Genomic DNA, 20,788 nt, shown 5'->3' on the forward strand with positions numbered 1-20,788 from the left:
CGGTTAGCTGGATACTCATTTGGATGTATGTGGACACAGGTTGTTATCGGAAAGTATAAGAAGATAGGTGATGGCTAGAGATTACCGAACTTGAGCTTGTGGCATTGGATTACTGGTGGCTGCAAAACTTTGAAGGGTTATCCAGCGCTCCAAAACATGGCCACTTTTCCCCCTCTCTTGTCTCCAGATTGGGGGGGTTCAAACTCAGTTCCATTGAAGTAAATGGAGCTTAACTGCAAACCCCACCTGAACCGGAGACGAGAGGGGAAAAAGTGGCCATGTTTTTGTAGCGATGGATTACCCCTTTTAATTGCAGCCCTAAGGCTGCCTGTAAAACACGGATACTGCCATAGGCCACAGGCTTTACCAAATTTTTTTACCAGATTCTCTAGGAAGGCATTCAAGTTCTGCAGTCACTGGTAATCAAATGCTGCATCGCTCTGGTTCGGCCATCTCTAATGATGGATAATCACTTGTTTTAAGAGCATTTGTCACCTTGATTTTCTTTTACTGATTTATTGCTATTTAGCGTCTTTAATTTTTTTGTTTTTACTTATTTACTTGTACATTTTTAAGGGGGCAGCCATCTTGCCTGAGCTGTTTTAAAGGGGGTGTGTCATCTAGATTTTCTTTTACTGATAAGAGTCAAATACCAAAACTTGAGTCAATATTTTCTAATTTTTCTATTTTCTGATCAATTTTTTTTTTATTGACATGCTTTACAGCAAGCCTCATAAGTATAGATGACAATAGACAGACTCTGTCCCCTTGAGATGAATGTGAAACATTACTGAGCATACTTTGTGACCTTTTAGGAGATCATTCCACTTGGAGCTGCTATTGTCTCCACTATCTACTAGTGTCACCTGATGCTGCAATGCTGTACAGATCACTTTGCAGCAGCCTCCTGTTATCACAACAGGAAGTCTCAGCTTAGGTTTTTGCCCCAGTGGTGAGAATGAAAATTGCACGATCTCAGGATTATTTTATAATATAGATAAAAGAATAAAAAAATGAGAAAAAACATCACCAAAAAAATCTTAACCTCTTAATGACCACAATAGGTCTTTTGTCTGCCGGTTAAAAGCAACCTGGCGGCGGTCTCCTGTGCAGAATATCATAGAAACTAGGATGTTGCATAACAGCAGGGCCCCTGCTCAAGCGATCAACCTTTAATCTTTGTAGTTTATCCCCTTGGATACTGTAGTCAAAATGTGATTGTGGCATGTAAGTGGTTTAAATGCAAAATATTTGTGCCTACTCAGTATTGTCCCAGCAAGGCTGGTTAGGTCACCTATCAACAGTGTAGTGACAGGATAATACACTGCACTATACTAGTAGTATATACTAGTGTATTATATTAGCTGAAGATTGAATTTTAAAGTCCCTTTGTGGGACTAAGAAAAAGTAAACATTTAAAGGGGTATTCCAACTTTAAACCCAGCTCCTTTGTTTAGAATAGAACCACTGGAATGAAACATGACACACAGCTCTATTCATTCTCTATAGAGCTGCCCGAAAATTTCCTACTTGTCACTTATCCTGGGGATAGGGAACAAGTTTGTTTAAGTTGGATTACCCCATTAAGTTTTGGAAAATGTATTTTTAAAAAAAATTCCCCGCCCTCCTCCCAAAAAATACAACTACACATTCTCCTACAAAATAATTTTAAATAAAATGTAAAAAAATAAAAACATACACATATTTGATATCATCACATCCATAACAACCTGAACTATAATATTATCTCATGGAGAATGTTAAAAAAATAAAAATGAAAACACAACACCAGTACAAACACTACTTGCTGTATTTTGTTAATTTGCTTCCAAAAAGAAAAAGTCATATGTGCCTAAACATTGAGCTAATAGAAAGTGTGATACAAAAAGTCTTCATATAGGTATGTCGACTTAAAAAAGGTTGTGGCACTTTGAAGTCAGCAATGAAAAAACTTAAGAACATTGCTTGGTCATGAAGGGTTAAACAATATGTTTAACCTAGAAACGTGATTTAGGGTGCCTTCACACACACCGGATCCGCAGCGGATTTTACATTGCGAAGTCTTAGTGAAATCCACTGCGGATCCAGTGCCTGTGAGAATACATCCCGCTGCGTGTATTTAAGTTAACCCTCCCCCCCCGCCCCCCCCCCCCCCCGCCCCCCCCCCCCCCCCCCCCCCCCCCCCCCCCCCCCCCCCCGCCAGCTTGAGCATACAATACCTGCTCCGCAAGCCAGAGTGGAGAGGAGCTAATGTATGATCCGGCCGGCGGGGGGTGTTAACTTACATACACGCAGCGGGATGTATTCTCATTGGGCACTGCATCCGAGCGGATTTCGCTGAGAATATGCAGCGTGAAATTTGCCGCGGATCTGTTGTGTGTGTGAAAGCACCTTTAACCCCTTAACGACATCGGGCGTATATTTACGCCCTGATGCCGGTAAGGACGTTCTGAACCCCGGCGGTCCCGGGTGCCGCATGTAGCCCGGGACCGTAGGTATTAGCGGGCACGGTCCGATCGCCGTGCCCGCTAATACAGTAATCACATGCAGCTGTCAAACATGACAGCTGCATCCGATTACCGGATTCAGCTGTTCCCTGGTGTCTAGTGGCGGAGATCGCTCCCCCGGGATGTTATCCCGGAGGAGCGATCTCCGTTTCTGAAGCCGGCCGGGGACCGCTCCAAGATGGCGCCGTCCCCGGCTCGGCACTCGTTTACTTCCGGCTGCAGCAGCCGGAAGTAAACGAGTGCCTATCTCATGGATCTCTGCAGCATATCTATGCTGCAGAGATCTCTATGAGAGATCAAAGCACTTATACTAGAAGTCCCCTAGGGGCGCTTCTAGTATAAGTGTAAAAGTAAAAAAAAAAATGTTGTTAATAGTAAAAAGCCCCCTCCCCTAATAAAAGTCTGAATCACCCCCCTTTTCCCAGGTTATAAATAAAAGTAAATAAATAAATAAACAAACATGTTTGCTATCGCCGCGTGCGTAATCGCCCGAACTATTAATTAATCACATTCCTGATCTCGCACGGTAAATGGCGTCAGCGCAAAAAAATCCCAAAGTGCAAAATTGCGCATTTTTGGTCGCATCAAATCCAGAAAAATTGTAATAAAAAGCGATCAAAAAGTCATATATGCGCAATCAAGGTACCGATAGAAAGAACACATCATGGCGCAAAAAATGACACCTCACACAGCCCCATAGACCAAAGGATAAAAGCGCTATAAGCCTGGGAATGGAGCGATTTTAAGTGACGTATATTTGTTGACAATGGTTTAAATTTTTTACAAGCCATCAGATACAATATAAGTTATACATGTTACATATCGTTTTAATCGTAACGACTTGAGGAACATATATAACAAGTCAGTTTTACCCCAGGGCGAATGGCGTAAAAACACATTTCCCCCAAATAAAATGCTTTTTTTTTTTTTTTTTTTCAATTTCACCACACTTTGAATTTTTTTCTGGTTTCGCAGTGTACTTTATGCAAAAATTCAGAAAAATGCAGAAAATTTCAGAAAAATGCAAGTGCTATGGCCTTTTAAGCACAAGGAGGAAAAAACTAAAACGCAAAAATCGAAATTGGCTCTGTCCTTAAGGGGTTAAACAATAGTATTCCTTCTGATGATACATTCCCTTTAAAGGGGTACTCCAGGCTGGGAGTGTTTAGTGTAACCAGGGAGGTAAGTGAACGTTGTTGCCTTCATCCATCTCCTCTCCGGACATACACGAAAAACACCCCCAGCCCCAGTACCGCTTAACCCCTTAAGGTGAAAGCCAATTTTCGTTTTTGCGCTTTTGCTTATTTCATTTTAAGTTTAAAAGTCAACAGCGCTTGCATTTTTTCACCTAGAGACGTATATGAGCGCTTATTTTTTGCGAAACCAATTGTACTTTGTCATGACAGGCATTATTTTTCCATAACATATGCTGCGAAACCGGAAAAAAATCATTTGCGCTGTCAAATTGAAAAAAAAAACTAATTTGTTTTGATTTCGGGGAGTTTTGCATTTACGCCGTTCGTCCCATGGTAAAACTGACTTGTTATGCATGTTCCTCAAGTCGTTACGATTACTATGATATATAACATGTATAACTTATATTGTATCTGATGGCCTGTAAAAAATTCAAACCGTTGTTAACAAATATACGTTCCTTAAAATCGCTCCATTCCCAGGCTTATAGCGCTTTTATCCTTTGGTCTATGGGGCTGTCTGAGGTGTCATTTTTTGCGCCATGATGTGTTCTTTCTATCGGTACCTTGATTGCGCATATACGACTTTTTGATCACTTTTTATTACATTTTTTCTGGATTTGATGCCACCAAAAATGCGCAATTTTGCACTTTGGAATTTTTTTGCGCTGACGCCGTTTACCATGCGAGATCAGGAATGTGATTAATTAATAGTTCGGGCGATTACGTGTGCGGCGATACTAAATATGTTTATTTATTTGTTTATTTTATATTTATAAAATGGGAAAAGGGGGGTGATTTGGACTTTTATTAGGGGAGGGGATTTTTTATTAATAACACTTTTTTACTTTTTTTTTTTTACATGGACTAGAAGCCCCCCTGGGGGACTTGTATATAGACAGCACTGATCTCTCATAGAGATCAATGCTGTGTATATACACAGCAAAGATCCATCAGATCGGTCATAGATTACTATGGCATGCCGCAGGCCATAGCAATCTATTGCCGAGCCGGGATCAGCGTCATTCCGACGCTGAGGCCCGGCACGGGCAGAAGAACGGATCTCCCCCCCCCCCGCGATCGCATCGCGGGGGGGAGATCCGACCCACTAGACACCAGGGATAGTGTGCATAAAGCACTTCAATGCAGCTGTCAGGTTTGACAGCTGCATTGAAGTGCTTAATTAGCCGGCGCGGCAACGGGACCCGCGCTGGCTAACAGAGGCACTGCCCGGCTGCACGTGTCAGCGCCGTTCAGAGCGGGGTCCCGGCGGGACCCCGCTCTGAACACCCCCCCGCGGCACCATGACGTATCAGATACGTCATGGGTCGCTAAGGGGTTAAACAGCATTTGGTGACATGCTTTACAGCGAGCCTCATGAACATAGATGACAATAGACAGAGCTTGTCTCCTTGAGATGTTAAACATTACTGAGCGCGCTCTGTGACCTGTGAAGAGGTCATTCCACAGCAAGCTGCTATTGTCTCCACTATCTACTGGTGTCTCCTTTCACTGTAATTCTGTACAGATCACTTTACAGCTGCCTCCTCTTATCATCACAGACAGAAGAGGAAGTCTCAGCTTAGGGCCCTATTACACCGAGTGATAATCTGCTGAATCAGGTGGATTTGGGCATATTATCGCTCGGTGTAATAAACACAACGATCAGCCGAAGAAACCATCATCGGCTGATTGTGGTCTTTTAACATGTTAAAAAATCATCAGCCACTGAGTGTGCATCTCTACGTGACGTGCGGCTGACGGCTGAAGAATGTGTAAAGTAAAATTATAACCTTAGAAGGTGTCCTTCTAACTTCTCACCACAGCCGCTGCTGTCACACCTGAAGCCATCTGTGAAGTGACAGGCCGCTTAGCTAATCACTGGCCATGGCGCTGTCTCATCTCTGTCAGTGATTGGTTGAGCTGGCTGTCATTTCTGAAAAAGCCTCAGCAGTGCCAGCTGCGGGGAGACGACAGAAGGACACCAGGAAGCGTGGACAAGTAAAGTATATACTTTATTATTCACTATATACAGCAAGGGCTGCACTTACATCGCTAACAATATAATATATATATATATATATATATATATATATATATATATATATATATATATATATATACACACACACACACAGCCCTTGCTTCACTATCATTGAGCCGTCTAATAGGCTTGGTAAGCAAGCGCCGATCTCTCGCTTACATTAAATGTCGGCCTATGTAATACAGCCCTTGGTTTCAGATCTAATGGTGAAAATGAAAACTGCAAGACTTCAAGATTATTTTATAATATAGATAGGAAAATGGAAAATTAAAAAAAAAAAAAAAAAAACAGAATATGTTTACCATAAAAATGTGATTTAAATAATAGTTCATGCAAAAACATGGACAGGCCCTAATTCACAGCTATTTTTTATATACTTGCCTAAAACATACTGAGGTTCAGGCAGTTTCTGGGTTAGACAATCCATTTTCATGTACCCTATTAGGGAATTTTATATGAACCAATTGTCAACCATCTTTTGACTGGACAGTCTGGCTGTGCAGAGAGAATGCAGGAACACTTTTTGCTGTATACACAGCACTCAGTGAGCACTTAGTAGACACCAGCAGGGGCCATAAGGCTTCCTGTTTCAATCCTAGTAATCATGTGATCCCTAAGTGCCATGTAGCTACGTAGCTACAGTGAGCAGAACTAGATCAGCTCTGCAGAGGGGGACGGGGGATTTTCTCTTTTTGGGTTTGTGCACACTGCAGAATAGCAACGTATAACCAGTCTCGCATTCCTCAGCTCGCACCTGCCGGCAGACTGTGGCGGGCGCGCGCGTCTCCGCCCGTGTCATTCTTTGGACAGGTGACGGAATCTGCCCGTGCATAGGATAGAGTCTATGACACGGGCAGAGATGCACGTGCGCCACAGTCCGCCGGCGGATGCGACCTGCGGAATGCGCAATGGGTTATTCGTCACCATTCCGCAGTGTGCACGTACATTTTCAGCTCTGGAGTAATTCAAGCAGAAAATTTTAGCGGAAAGCAGAAATTCTAAGTCTTAATGACTTCTATTGGATTTCTCTAGCGGAATCCACCCAAAGAATACATGTAAAATTAAGCACGGATTCAGCTTGAAATTCCTCGCCTATTCCTGAGTGTGAATATACCTTAATATAAATGTCATACGTGGAAACATCTATAATAGAGAGGGCACACATTTGTCGTCAGAAAATTACTTTTTGTTTAAATTTAGTTGTGGGCACTGTCATAAAGAAAGTTTTTTCACGTGTCAACAGTTTTGATCGCGCAGCGATTTCTCTCTTGGCTCTGTGTCCTTTTCCTACCTGGTCGGCCCCATAGACACATTATTCAGCTTTCCAGAAGAGGACGCACTGCACGTGGACTTCTCCAGGCTCCTTCCCCTGATTGGTTGCAGTCTGAACACTCAAACACTGACTAATCAAAACCTTTGACATATTAAAAGTTTTTTAAATATTTTTTCAGTGCTCTCTTTTTAAGTTTATATTTTGGGATTGTTTTTCATTTTACTAATTATTAATAAAAAAAATCTTGAAATCTTGCAGTTTAGACCACTAGGTCTAAAACTAAGCTGAGGGTTCCTGTTCTGTCTGGTGTGGCTGCTGTAAAGTGATCTGTGCAGCATTACAGCATCCTGTGGAATGACCTCTTCATAGGTCACAGAGTACGCTTAATTATGTTTCACATTTATCTTAATGGGACAGTTTCTGCGTATTGTCTTCTATGTCCATATAAAGCATATCACTACATGCTCTTAAAAACAGCTCAGGCAATATGGCCGCCCCATAACAAAGTACAGAAAATAAAGTAGAAAAAAAAAAAAGAAAAAAAAAAAAGAAATTGGATCTGACTCTAATACGTATAAAAAAGAAATCGAATATATTTCCTCCTAAACAAAGGATTTTAGTGGCACTTTAAGTTTTAAGTTTTATTTTTCCTCCATATTTTTTATATTATCTTGTTTAGTATTCTCCCCCTAAAAGTTTACCAATATAAAATGACATAAACATAAGCCCTGATGTATCACAGAAAAAACAGTGAAAATATTATAAGAATAACCAAAGAAGAAGAAACTTCTCTAGGACCCGATTGCATTCATTATAGAGGATGTATGTGGATGTATTCTGATACATAGGTCTTTGACTTTTGATGCATGTTAATGCATACGTGTATTCATTTTTGTTGCCATGAGGTTGGTCAGTATGGATGTTTGAGTACGTAATTTTATTTTATTTTTTGAGTGTTCCTTTATCAGTATGATGACTTCTTGCCAGCGTTTGTGCATTTAAGGAATAGTTTCTGGTGCAGGTCTCCAATTGCGGTGCAGTCGCTCTACCAAGCTACAGACATAGTGTCATGTTAGAGAAAGTGTTTTCTAATTTCTAATCTGTTTTATATGTGTTTGAGTAAAGGTATGTCTTAACCTTTTTTTGTTCCTGTAGTGATGAGTTCAGTCCAAATTGCAATGTTTGCATTGCTTATGACAAGTATAGGTAGGTAGGTCTGAAATAATTTTTCAGCAATGAAACCTATGTCAGCTGTCTAATACATGAACATATATTGGTAAATAAAGTTATTTTATTACATTTCTATAGTCTTTCATGCATTCCTTCTGATGCAAACTGCCTGCTCTGTTGTACTTTCTGTTCCTGCTGTATACACTAGCCAACTCTTCTACTTTATATGTCCTTGACTACACCCAGAGGAGCCTCCTGCATGGTTGGCTGAATTCCCATCTAGAATGTACAGCAGGAAGACCATTACAGGATTCCCACTAGACAGAAAGATTCTTAAGAAGAAGAAAAGAGACACAGAAAGTTAGGAAAATTGCCTTTTTTGTGTTTTTAGATTTTATCATTGGAAAAAACCCTTAAATTTTTAAGGACCAGACAAATTAAAATCTTTACATTTTTATTTTTCTATCTGCAAAGTCATATTAGCTTGTTTCTTGAACCTTACATTTTACCATAAAGCATACAGCTAAAATGGAAGAAGAGATATTTTTGTAGAGAAATTGTTTGTTTTTACACTGATCACCGTGTCGCAAAACTGTCATGGTATAACTATTCTTTATGTCAGGATGATTACAATGATCCTCAGTTTATATAGTTTTTATATTCCATATTATTATTACCATATTCTGATATTTATATTTTAATATTTCTGACAATCCCGCTCGCGGCTATATGAGATATGTTTATTTTTTTTATTTTTTTTAATTTGGAAAAAGTGAGTGAAGTGGAAGTTTTGTCATGTTGTGTTTATATATATATATATATATATATATATATATATATATATATATATATATATATATATATATATATATATAAAATGTTTCTTTTTATTGTATTAGATTGCTAATACAGTTCCATTGCGTAAATCATTTAGCTTAGTGCTCTGCTAGCACAATCTGACTGCAGAAGTGACCGATCTGACACCTGTGATCGGACACCTGACAGGCGCAGTACCTGTCACTTGCACATCTCAGTGCTGTGATTACCGTTGGTCAGGGCGTTTAAATGATTAAATATCTGACATTAGCGGACACTCACCGACTCCTAAACCTGCTCCATAAACCTCTTACCCCGTCTTTTAATAATGTTTTGCAGTCAGGAAGGGGTTGATAAATAAAAGAACATTAAAGCTGTTAGATATTGTCCACATACAGGCTGTACAAGGCATGGGATGACCTTATGGCATTAAATAGTCTTCCTAAAAAGGTATTGTAGTTATGTATACATTCGAAATGAACTAAACTTAAGTTGTTAGGGTACTATTACACGGCCCGATAATAACTGTAAACGAGCGACGATCTGCTAGATCGGCGCTCGTTTACTGGGCCTTTTACAAAGCTCGATAATTGTTTAACAAGGGCTGCATGGACATCGTTACCGATGTCCTTGGAGCCCTTGCTTAAATTGCATACATTACCTATCCATGGTCCAGAGCTCCTCTTGTGGTCCGCTTCCCCCCGGGTCCCGCAAGATGCAGCTTCAGAGCGGCCTGTCTTAGCTGACAGGCCGCTCAGCCAATCACTGGCCACGGCGGTCGCGGCTAGTGATTGGCTGAGCAGCCTGTCAGCCAAGACAGGCCGCGCTGGAGTGGGAGGGACCCGTGGAGAAGCGGACTGCAGGAGGAGCCCTGGACTATGGATAGTTAATGTATGCACTTTGCAAATTGTCACTTGCCGGACGCGCACCGCCATTACACGTAGCGATGTGCGGTCGGTGCCTGATAATTACAGGTCCAAACCTATATCAATGATCAGCCGATGATCGTCGTCATTGGCTGATTGTTGTTTATTACACGGAACGATAATTGGCTGGATAGGGTCGATTATTGTTCCGTGTAATAGGGCCCTTAAACAAAAAGGGTGAAGGGATATAATTAGCTAATTAGTTACTCAAAGCGCCTTTGTGTTTATGTACGTCCATGGGGCACCATTTCATAGAACGAAGTGCATTTTTAAGGACCCCTCCAGTGTTGAGCTCTAAAACAAAGGACTGTTCCCTTTTGCTGTGTTTAAAGGGAATGTGTCATCAGAATATTACTTATTGTTTAAATGATGTCTACATGTGAAACATATGTTTTTAAATAAATTTTGGTGAAATTTTTTCCATTTTTCTAACTATATTATAAAACAATCTGGAAGGGATTCATCTCAAAGGGACGGAGTCTGTCTATTTTCCTTTATGTCCATGAGTGTTGCTGTAAAGCTTGTCACTAAATGCTGTTATAAACAGGCCAGGCAATATGGCTGCCCCCATAACAATGTACAAAAAAAAAATTAAAGTCAGAAAATAGAAACAGATTAGAATAAAAGAACAAGTTTTAGTGTCTGATTCTAATCAGTAAAATAAAATTTAGGTGACACATTCCCTTTAAAAGGGGTTATCCAGAGGTCAGAGAACCTCCTACCTGCTCTCTGGTGCGGCACTTACCTCTCACTGTCTCTGGTGATACCTTCCGAGAGGGTGTGTATGTGTGTGTGGCGGGGGGGAAGCATTCTTTGGGAAATCATCAATTCTTCCCAATGTTAAGCCCCTATTCCACGGGTCGTTTAAAGGAGCAATATCGTTCGTATTCGGCCGATATCGGCCACTACGAACAATATTCGTCCCGTGGAATAGAGTGCAACGATCAGCCGACATCGTTCATGTCGGCTGATCGTTGCAGTCGCTTGTTTTTCAACATGTTGAAAAACAAGCGACTGATATAGCAGCGATCTGCTGCCGTCGCTCCGTTGAATAGGAGCGTCGGCAGCAGATGCTGCTATATCCTATGGGCTGCCCGGACGATCAGCGATCCTCCGAGCAGCCCCTCCCGCACTCGCCCGCTCGCTGCACCCGCGTTGAATAGCGGCGGCAGCGAGCGGGGAACGAGGAGCAAACGACCGCTAATAGCGCTCGTTTGCTCCTCCAAACGACTCGTGGAATAGGGGCATTAGTGATGTTGTGGTGACATTAGGCAGCTAATGGACATTGCATAAGGTGGGGGGGGGGTCCCATGCCCCTCCCCCCCACATTTCAGAAGTTAAGATGGTCAGAGGGGGAAGTAGAGAGAAGAGCTGTGTCAGTACTGTAATAAGGAGAGTTAAAAAGTTTCTGAGCTCCTGGCATCGTAATGAATGATGATGCCAGGAGCTCTGTATTCTGTTCCGTAGCACATCCTCCATATTCACGGAGCATGGGCGGAGCGCTTGAATGCACCCTAAGCAACCTGTTAGTGTAAGAACAGTAAATAATTTTATATACTAAAAGTTACAATTGTTTTTCTACCATATAGATTGAAGTATGGACGCCAACATTAACAACAGAGAAAATCCTGTGGTTTTAGCAAACTCGTACAAGAAGCAGACTACAAAGGTACCTGAAGAATCTCTACTGGATGAGAATTATTTCATGAACTCAGAGGTGCTGACGGGAATTTCAGGTATTGCTAGTGAGGATGAGCAGGATTATTTGCTGACGGGCAGCACTTCCTCCACACTACACTCCCTACAGAGTATGGAAAAAGAGAGGACTACTACAGAGCACAAAACAAAAGGTGAAAGGGAAATTCATATCAGTGACTTGAGACTAACAGATTTCCTCCCTCAGCTAAGCAGAGAGTCCATGCTACAAACAGTCTGAAAAGAATGAAAGGGGTTATCCAGCGCTACAAAAACATGGCCACTTTCTTCCAGAGACAGCATCACTCTTGTCTCCAGTTCAGGTGCGGTTTGCAATTAAGCTCCATTCACTTCAATGGAAATGAGGTACAAAACCCCACCCAAACTGGAGACAAGAGACGGTCTCTCTCTGGAAGAAAGTGGCCATTTTTGTGTAGCGCTGGATAACATGGCTGTATAGATTTAACAGCAGTCAGAGGTCTACCAAGTGACTAATCACAGCTGGGGCAGTCACTGGACAAGCTCTTTTTTTTTTTTAATCAGAATAATCTTTATTGAAAAAACTTTTTCACAAAACAGATTTTATCCCCGTACAATCGCAAAAACCCTGGAGGGTATACCCTCCAATCACCCCCTCCCTCCCCCCCCCCCCCCCAACCCCCATACCTCCCTCCCACCCCTTAAACCGTCCAACTCCACACACTATGTAAACATAAATCAAGTGCAACTTTCCGAGAACCTTATGTGCCCATGCACACCGTGAATGTTCTTGAGCTGTAGTTCAAAAAGAAAATAGTTAGAAAATTCTCTGAACTCAAATGTACAGAACGCCCACTGACAGGTGGTGAACACAGGGTAGCGATATATACCATTTCTCCCATCTACGCGCGGTTCAACGCAACCTACGTGCGGGACCCTGGGGGTGCGAGCTCAGGCACAGCCATCCACCTACCCCAAATCTTATCAAACTTTTTGCTAGCTTTTCGCTTCTCATATGCATATTTTTCTATACCAATTAACCTTTCTCACAAATTCCGATACCGAGGGAGGGGCTTCATCAAGCCAGTGTTGGGCAATAAGCTTTCGTGCCATAAACAGGATGCGAGCTACTGCAGTCTGTTCCCCCACATTCAATGCCAGATCCTCCACGTAGCCCAATATATACACCAGCGGAGATTGCTGTAATTCTACTGAATAGGCTTTATGTATGGCCGACGCCAAACATATGTAAAAGACCCCCTTCATGGACATGACACCTGGGACACATGGGTGTATCTCTGACATTAATACGGAAAAGGAATTGTGGCGTGCGATACACACGGTATAGGTGTGAGAGTCGGTGATGCTCCCCCAGGGACAGCTTAGGTGTCATTTCTAGTATTTCTTTCCATTGACCTTCTTCTATAGGGCCAACATCCGCCTCCCATTTTTCCCTCAATGTAAGTGGGCACCTATCTAAATACTTGGAGATAATGTGGCGGTATAGACAGGAAATAAGTCCCTTAGTGGAATCCGATTCCCCAACAATATTCATAGGTGGCAGATATTGTACCCCCGACACAAGAACCTCCCCCTCCGCTTCACATGCATGACGTAATTGTAGGTATTTATAAAATTGAGTATGGGGCAGAACAAATTGGCTCTGTAATTGATCAAAACGCTTCAACTGCCCTCCATCATATAACTGCATTATTTTCCGAATCCCGGCATCTCTCCAGGTGGCAAATCCCTCTAGGAAGTGTAAGTCCCCTAGCCACGGAGTGTCCCAGATGGAGGTGTACGGTGTATACCCCGTGATACCATATAGATCTCTAAGTTTCCACCACATCTTATGGATGAGCAATAATGTTGGTATTTGTGGGGAGAGCAGCAGTATCCTTTTGGCCTCCAGAGTTTCAAACAGGTAGTCAGAGTGTAGGTGATGCCTAATCAGTACTTTATTTCTCGTGCGTCTTATTGGGGGACACAGATACCATGGGTATAGGCTGCTGCCACTAGGAGGCGCTGACACTAAGAGAAACAAAGGAAGTGACTCCTCCTGAGCAGGATATACCCGCCCACAGGCACTGAGCTAAACCAGTTTAGCTTAGTGTCAGTAGGAGGCAGACACAGGTCTGGGTTCTCCAGACCAGTTTCTTCCTTTATGTTTAGTTAGTTGGTTTTTCTTTTTCCTTCCAGGTCCTATGGATTCTTGGGCACGGTGGGTTATCTAAAACTCACCCTGATCCCCCCCACTATGCGACCAGGGAACAGACCATAAATGTAAATGGGCTGTGACCCCTCGGTCGCCACCGGCCGGCAACGTGACACCAGGGCCCCAGATCAGTCTGGTCGCCTTTCTGCGGACTCTGTATCCGCACAGCCCCTTCCCGCCTCGCCCCCCAAAGCTTGGCGCGTAAGGTGAGGCACCCACCGGCTGAAGACAACAATGGTGAGTATGTGCTCCTATATGGTGAGTATATTCCCCCTGCCCTCCCTCCCAGGCCGCCATTTTACTCCACATAGGCAGCTCTCCCTCTCCAGTCACTTGCAGCCCTCCCCAGGCAGATACTCCTCTCCCCTCAGTCGGTAGCAGGCCAGCCCTCTCCACCATTTTATTTTACTGTCTCTCTCTGGGTGCCATGGGGCGCACTGTGAGGGATGTTCCTCCCCTGACTGGGTGCTGCGCAGCTTCCCGCACTTTTCCTTTAATGTGGCTCTAGAGACCATACTAAAGGATGCTCCGCCCCTTTTCCCTAAGCCCCGCCCCTTACCGGGTGCCGCGGCATCCCGCCCTTTTTTCCCTACATTGTGGCTCTCCAGAGTACACACAGGGCTACCTCCGCCCCCTCCCGATATGCCCCGCCCCCTTTCGGGCGCTGCGCGGCCCGCCTCATTTCTACTTATGTTTGGCTCTCACTGGAGCCTGCTCTGAGGATGCCCCGCCTTCTATAGGCCCCGCCCTCTATAGGCCCCGCCCCTTCCGGGTGCCGCACGGCCCGGAAAATTGCGCCTTTTTTTTTTTTTCAACTGTGGAGCCTGCACTGGAATGCTCCGCCCCCTCCCGGTAGGCCCCGCCCCCTTCGGGAGTCGGGTGGGCCGCAGCATCCCACCTTAATCTTACCTGTGGCTCTCAGTGGAGCCTTCACAGTAAGATGCTCCGCCCCCTCCCGGTAGGCCCCGCCCCTTTTCGGGTGCAGCGCGGACCGTGGCATCCCCCCTTTTGGCTCTCTCCAGAGCCTGCACTGAGGGATGCTGCTTCCTCCTCCCCCTGCCATGTGTGTGCGGTCTCCTGATGGAGCTACCACACACACTGCCCTTCTATTCCAGCAGCTTGGGACACTTGATGCACCTCTCCTGCCACCTACTGGTGGAAGTGTGTTATTACACCATTACATATATGAGAATGGCTTGCATCATGTTTTATTATGGCCAATGTTCCATATAATGTTCCAGCAACCCTTGGTCTGCAGATCCAGCATTTTTGGTGCTGGTTGACCCCTCTGTGTCAGATTTTATATATATATAAGATTACATTAATACTTATATACAGACACTCTGGTTCCCCTCCAACCACATACGCACAGACACATTCCCCATCACCATACAGTGTTTCTGTGCCCTCAGTGAGATCCTTCTGCTCCATGGTGTCACAAGTAGGACACGGCACCAGACACGTTACTTGCTACTAGACGGAGTTTACTGTGCTCTGAGCAGAACCCTCTGCTACATGGTGTCACGAGAAGTTCATGGAACCAGACACATTACCCGCTATCCAGGCGGTGTATCTGTACTCTGAGAACCCTCTGCTACATGGTGTCACGAGAAGTACATGGAACCAGACACGTTACCCGCTATCCAGGCGGTGTATCAGTGCTCTGAGCAGAACCCTCTGCTACATGGTGTCACGAGAAGTACATGGAACCAGACACGTTACCCGCTATCCAGGCGGTGTATCAGTGCTCTGAGCAGAACCCTCTGCTACATGGTGTCATGAGAAGTACATGGAACCAGACACGTTACCCGCTATCTAGGTGGTGTATCTGTGCTCTGAGCAGAACCCTCTGCTACCTGGTGTCACGAGCAGGACACGGAACCAGACACGTTACCTGTTTCCAAACAGTGTATCTGTGCTCTGAGCAGAACCCTCTGCTACACAGTGTCACGAGGAGTACATAAACCCAGACACGTTACACGTTATCAGGGCGCTGTATGTGCTCTGAGCAGAACCCTCTGCTACACAGTGTCACGGTAAGTACACGGAACCAGACACGTTACCTGTTTCCAGACAGTGTATCTGTGCTCTGAGCAGAACCCTCTGCTACACAGTGTCACGGTAAGTACACGGAACCAGACACGTTACCTGTTTCCAGGCAGTGTATCTGTGCTCTGAGCAGAACCCTCTGCTACACAGTGTCACGGTAAGTACATGGAACCAGACATGTTACTCGCTGACAAACGATCTTTGAGCAGAACCCTCTGCTACATGGTTTCACAAGCAGGACATGAGACCAGACACATTACCGTTCCTAAGGGGACTACTGTGTTCTCGAGGCAGAATCCTTTGCTAAATGGTGTCGCAAGCAGGACATGGAACCAGACACATTACCTATTACTATGCGGTGTTCCTGTGCTCTCACAACAGAACAGTCTGCTACATGGTTTGTCAGACAGGTTATGGGACCAGACTCATCACCCATTGCCAGTCGTTGTTCCGGTGTTACTCAGAGCTTCCAGTCCTGTCACTCACATCACCCATTAGCGGGCGGTGCTTCAGACCTGCCTCTCATCTTCATGACATAGATACCTTTACTACATGATGTCACGAACATAGAACTGGACATGTTACCCCCTCCCAGGTGGTGGTACAAGGTTATTCAGAGCTCTGCCCTCTGCTGCACGATATAGCTCCAACTACATTACCTGTAGTTCGGTGTGCGCAGATTGTGGTAACCTGTTACACGATGTAATACACCACCTTCAGGTCTGCTCACTATCCTGGTGATGCTGGGCAGTTCTCGTATCCAGTCCTCATTTACATAGGGACACAGTCCTGTTCTCTTCCCTGCTCCCAGAGCACACACTGTAGGCTTCTGTTTACAGGTCTGACCAGGCACGTTACCTGCTTCCAGTCCAGGTATTTGTATCTCTTGAATGCTGGTCCTCTGTTACTTACTGCTTGCAGCTACTCTGCTCGTGTTACCCTGTATATTACCTTTCATCCTCGTAGGACTTCCATGATCTGTGCCTGTCACTTCAGGAGATCATCATAGGGTAACTTGTTACTACACCATGTTGTCTTCTATATGTTTCCACTAACAAGTCTCATTACCTGCTCTCAGGCAGTGTAACCTTGTTGTATTCCTCTTGGGCTGTATCCTTTCTAAAGCCCAAGCATCCTGCTACGTGTCCCACTACACAAGGTACAGGACCCCTCATTTTACCTGCCCCCGGACTGTTGGACTCTCATACAGGGTGGTTCTTTCTGGTCCTCTGAGTGGCCGGCAGCATACAGATCCGGTCACTTTCATCCTGGTACTGTCAGGGTGGTTCTTCTGTCCTTGGTCTGGGCATAACTACCATGTTCTGGCATTTGTCTCGCTGGCCGTTCCCCAGTAGTATGGCTTGTATTGCTTAGGCCGTCCCCTCTTTGATCTGGGTGAAGTGAGGCCTCTCGGCTCCTCAGGTAAACCAGTAAAGGGTTTCTTTTACCCCTGGTGTATGTATGACATCAATTGCCTACATGTCTATCACAGTGCTACTTTAGGACTTCTCCTTCTGCATCTGCCTATGGCCAACATGGCAAGTATTTAGTCTTCTCTCTTAGGCAGCTGCAGTCTCACAGGGTGAGGATTTCCTGTTTACTGCCTGTACGGTTTCTCTACCGTCCTAAGCATAGGTGTATGGTCTCTTCGTGGTCTAGCTTCTCCAGGTGTCCTTGCTTGGCCATACGGACTATGAAGCATTGTTCTCAGTTCAGGGTTTTGCAGTGCTCCCGCTTACACCATTACTCCTTCTCCCTGGAGTAATGCACTGTTGTGCATGACCCCCCCCCCTATCCTGGGTTTGGTTTTTTACCACTCAGTCAGAAGATCTTCAAGCAGCCCTTCCCTCCTCCAGGAGGATGGAATATTTAGTATAAGTATCCTCCAGACGACTGTTATTCCGTAATTGCTTCTTCCGACAGGCGGGTGTGGGTTTCTGACCCTCACTGGCCTCTATAAGCACTCCTGCTTGACTTCCTTGTCCTTGGTCTTCTTGTTGACCGGCCATGCTCTCCAGACGGGGCTCCCAGTCCCCCTCCCTTATCTTGTCTCCCATGTGGATTCCTTGAGAACTTATTCCCTTAAAGGTTTCCTCTCCTTGGAAACAGGGTTGTTCACTGGCCCATGTCTGGCCCTACCTTTTATCGTCTCCAAACCTATCGCATTCTGGCAGGACTTACATTTGCTGTTCTGCTCTTACCAAGCAACGTCTCCGCTCACCCTTTGAGGCGTTGGTTTCTGGATCTAGTTTACATATGGACTCTAGTCTATGTATTACCTGTTGTGCCCATTGTCCTGTGACAACTCCCATGCCCATCAGCCTTACCTTGACCTCCCTTCACAGTTTTCTTCTGGGACTCCAGGCTCTCGAGTACCTCTAGGCTTGTACCTCTAGGCTTCTTGGAGCGGAGTGTTTTATATGATCGACCTCCCTTCTAAGGCTCTAACAGCCCATGGAGTTGTTTTTTCCCCGACTTACCAGCTTTTCTCTGCTCCTCTTTTCTGTTGGGCACTGCGGGATACCAGGTACTACTGTACTCCTTCCAGGACAACTTACTCAAGATTCTGATCGCGGTTTTTCCTTCCTCCAGCTCCTTCCTTCCCTGGACTGCTTTATGCTTGGACAGCTTTATTCTTCTTATTAACATGTGTTTCTCAGATGGGATAACTCATATCATAGGCCATGGCTTCTCTTGTGCTCAAGTTTTGTCTTCTCAGTGAAGACTGTACTCCTAGGCCTATGGAGTTTCCAGCCTGGCCATTCTTGCCAGCTCCATAGTCAAGGACGCAGCTTCTCCTGCATCTCATGTGGCACCTTCTATGAGAGACGCTCAGTCCTCTCTCCTTTATTTGACGCCTTAGACCTCTACGTGCCATGAAACATTTTCCAGTCTCTCCCGTCTTGGTTGTATTTGCCTTTTATTCTGTTTTACCTCAGAGTAAGTCCCTGCTGCCTGTGGTCACCCACTTGGTTGGGCGTCTGCTTTTTTCCCCCACATCTAGCCTACTAGTTCTGTTGGACTCAATGTTACATCATGTCGCTGGCTTCCAGGATGGACACAACCCACTCTTGTCTGCTGTGCAGCACATTGCTCCAGGGAATAGACACTCTTTTTTTCCTTTGCTGCGGACCTGTAGGGGTTTTCTCTGATGCATTCTGCATCATCCCTTGCTCTCTTCCTAGTTGATGGTTGTGTTGGTGCTATTCTGTGCCTTCTCGCCAAGCGCTCTTGTCTAGCGGTTATCTTTCCCACCCCATGGACTGCTTTTGGACGTCCCATGGTATCTGTGTCCCCCAATAAGACGCACGAGAAAAGAGGATTTTTTACTCACCGTAAAATCTCTTTCTCGTAGTCTTCATTGGGGGACACAGCACCCACCCATTTTCTTTTGGGGTTTTTCCTCGGTATGGTAGTTTTCTCCGTTTTTGGTGTTATTTCTACTTTACCTGTTCTTGACTTCTCCTACTGCTCTTGTACAAACTGGTTTAGCTCAGTGCCTGTGGGCGGGTATATCCTGCTCAGGAGGAGTCACTTCCTTTGTTTCTCTTAGTGTCAGCAGCCTATACCCATGGTATCTGTGTCCCCCAATGAAGACTACGAGAAAGAGATTTTACGGTGAGTAAAAAATCCTCTTTTTTGGTCCCCTCCGTCATCCAGCTCCCATCCCTTCAGGTGTTGTAGTTGAGCTGCCAGGAAGTACATGGCAGCATTAGGGATCGCCAAGCCCCCGTCAGTCTTGGATCGCTGTAATGTGTCTAATTTGATGCGTGGATGCTGGGATCCCCAGATCAGGGCGCGAAAAATAGCATGTATCTTATGGAAAAGACGAGATGGAAGCCACACAGGAGAGTTATGTAAAATATATAGTAATTGCGGCATCCAAATCATCTTCACCAAATTCGCCCTTCCCACCACAGACAAAGGCAATTTGCGCCAGACAGCTAGCTTTTGCTGAAATTTATATATCAGGGGCGTCATATTAAGTTTTTCATAGGCCCTAACATCCCTAGAAATAGTAACTCCCAGGTATTTAAAGGTGTGGACACACCTCAGTGGGATGGCAGGACCCAGCTGCAAACTATCCTCTGAGTCTATGGGCATGATAACTGATTTGTCCCAATTTACAGTAAGGCCTGAATAAGTCCCGAATTCATTTATTATGGACATTGCAGTAGAAAGGGAAGAGGAAGAATCACTAAGGTACAGCAATAAATCATCAGCGTATAACGCCAATTTATCCTCCCTCGATCCCCTCCTAAAGCCAGCCACGCCAGGGTGCGAGCGCAATAGGGAGGCCAGGGGTTCTATAGCCAGCGCAAACAGTAGCGGGGAGATCGGGCAGCCCTGCCGTGTCCCCCGGTGAAGCGGGAAAGCCGGCGACAGCCCTCCATTTATCCGCAGGCGCGCCGGACAAGCTCTTTAAAGCGACTCTGTACCCACAATCTGACCCCCCCAAACCACTTGTACCTTCGGATAGCTGCTTTTAATCCAAGATCTGTCCTGCGGTCCGTTCGGCAGGTGATGCAGTTATTGTCTTAGAAAAACAACTTTTAAACTTACAGCCGTGGCTTAGAATATCTGTGCCCTAACTTTGCACCACCCCTCCGTCCCTCCTCCCCACCCTCTTCCTCATTAGGAATGCCACTGGAACTTTTTCTCCATGCTGAACATTTGCACAGTGTCTGAACGATACAGCCCATGTGCCGGGCTGACACAGCTGACGAATAGTAGGCAATCTGCCTGGAGCATTCCTAATGATGAGGAGGGTGGGGAGGAGGGACAGGGAGGTTGTGCCAGCCTAATGCATACACAATCTAGGCCACGCCAATTTGAGTTTAAAAGTTGTTTTTTTAGTTATATAGATTTGTAATTTACTTCTGTTTAAAAATCTACAGTCTTCCAGTACTTATTAGCTGCT

The 20,788-nt window shown here is 44.9% G+C and overlaps 1 protein-coding gene across 7 annotated transcripts in view; it reads left to right on the forward strand.

Annotated features, from left to right (window-relative positions):
• The window catches only part of ZMYM4 (zinc finger MYM-type containing 4), an 85,896-nt gene that overhangs the window by 33,676 nt on the left and 31,432 nt on the right, over window positions 1–20,788 (forward strand). For 5 of the 7 annotated variants that reach the window (XM_069971548.1, XM_069971546.1, XM_069971545.1 and 2 more), the window contains one exon: window positions 11,519–11,779. In XM_069971548.1, the coding sequence (XP_069827649.1) occupies window positions 11,527–11,779 (253 nt within the window). In that variant the 5' untranslated portion in view covers window positions 11,519–11,526. Of the gene's footprint in view, window positions 1–11,517; window positions 11,780–20,788 lie in introns of those variants that run through there. The other 2 variants (XM_069971549.1, XM_069971551.1) reach the window with 2 other exon arrangements.

The sequence above is a fragment of the Dendropsophus ebraccatus genome, chromosome 5 (genome assembly GCF_027789765.1).
Source record: "Dendropsophus ebraccatus isolate aDenEbr1 chromosome 5, aDenEbr1.pat, whole genome shotgun sequence".
Classification (NCBI taxonomy): domain Eukaryota; kingdom Metazoa; phylum Chordata; class Amphibia; order Anura; family Hylidae; genus Dendropsophus; species Dendropsophus ebraccatus.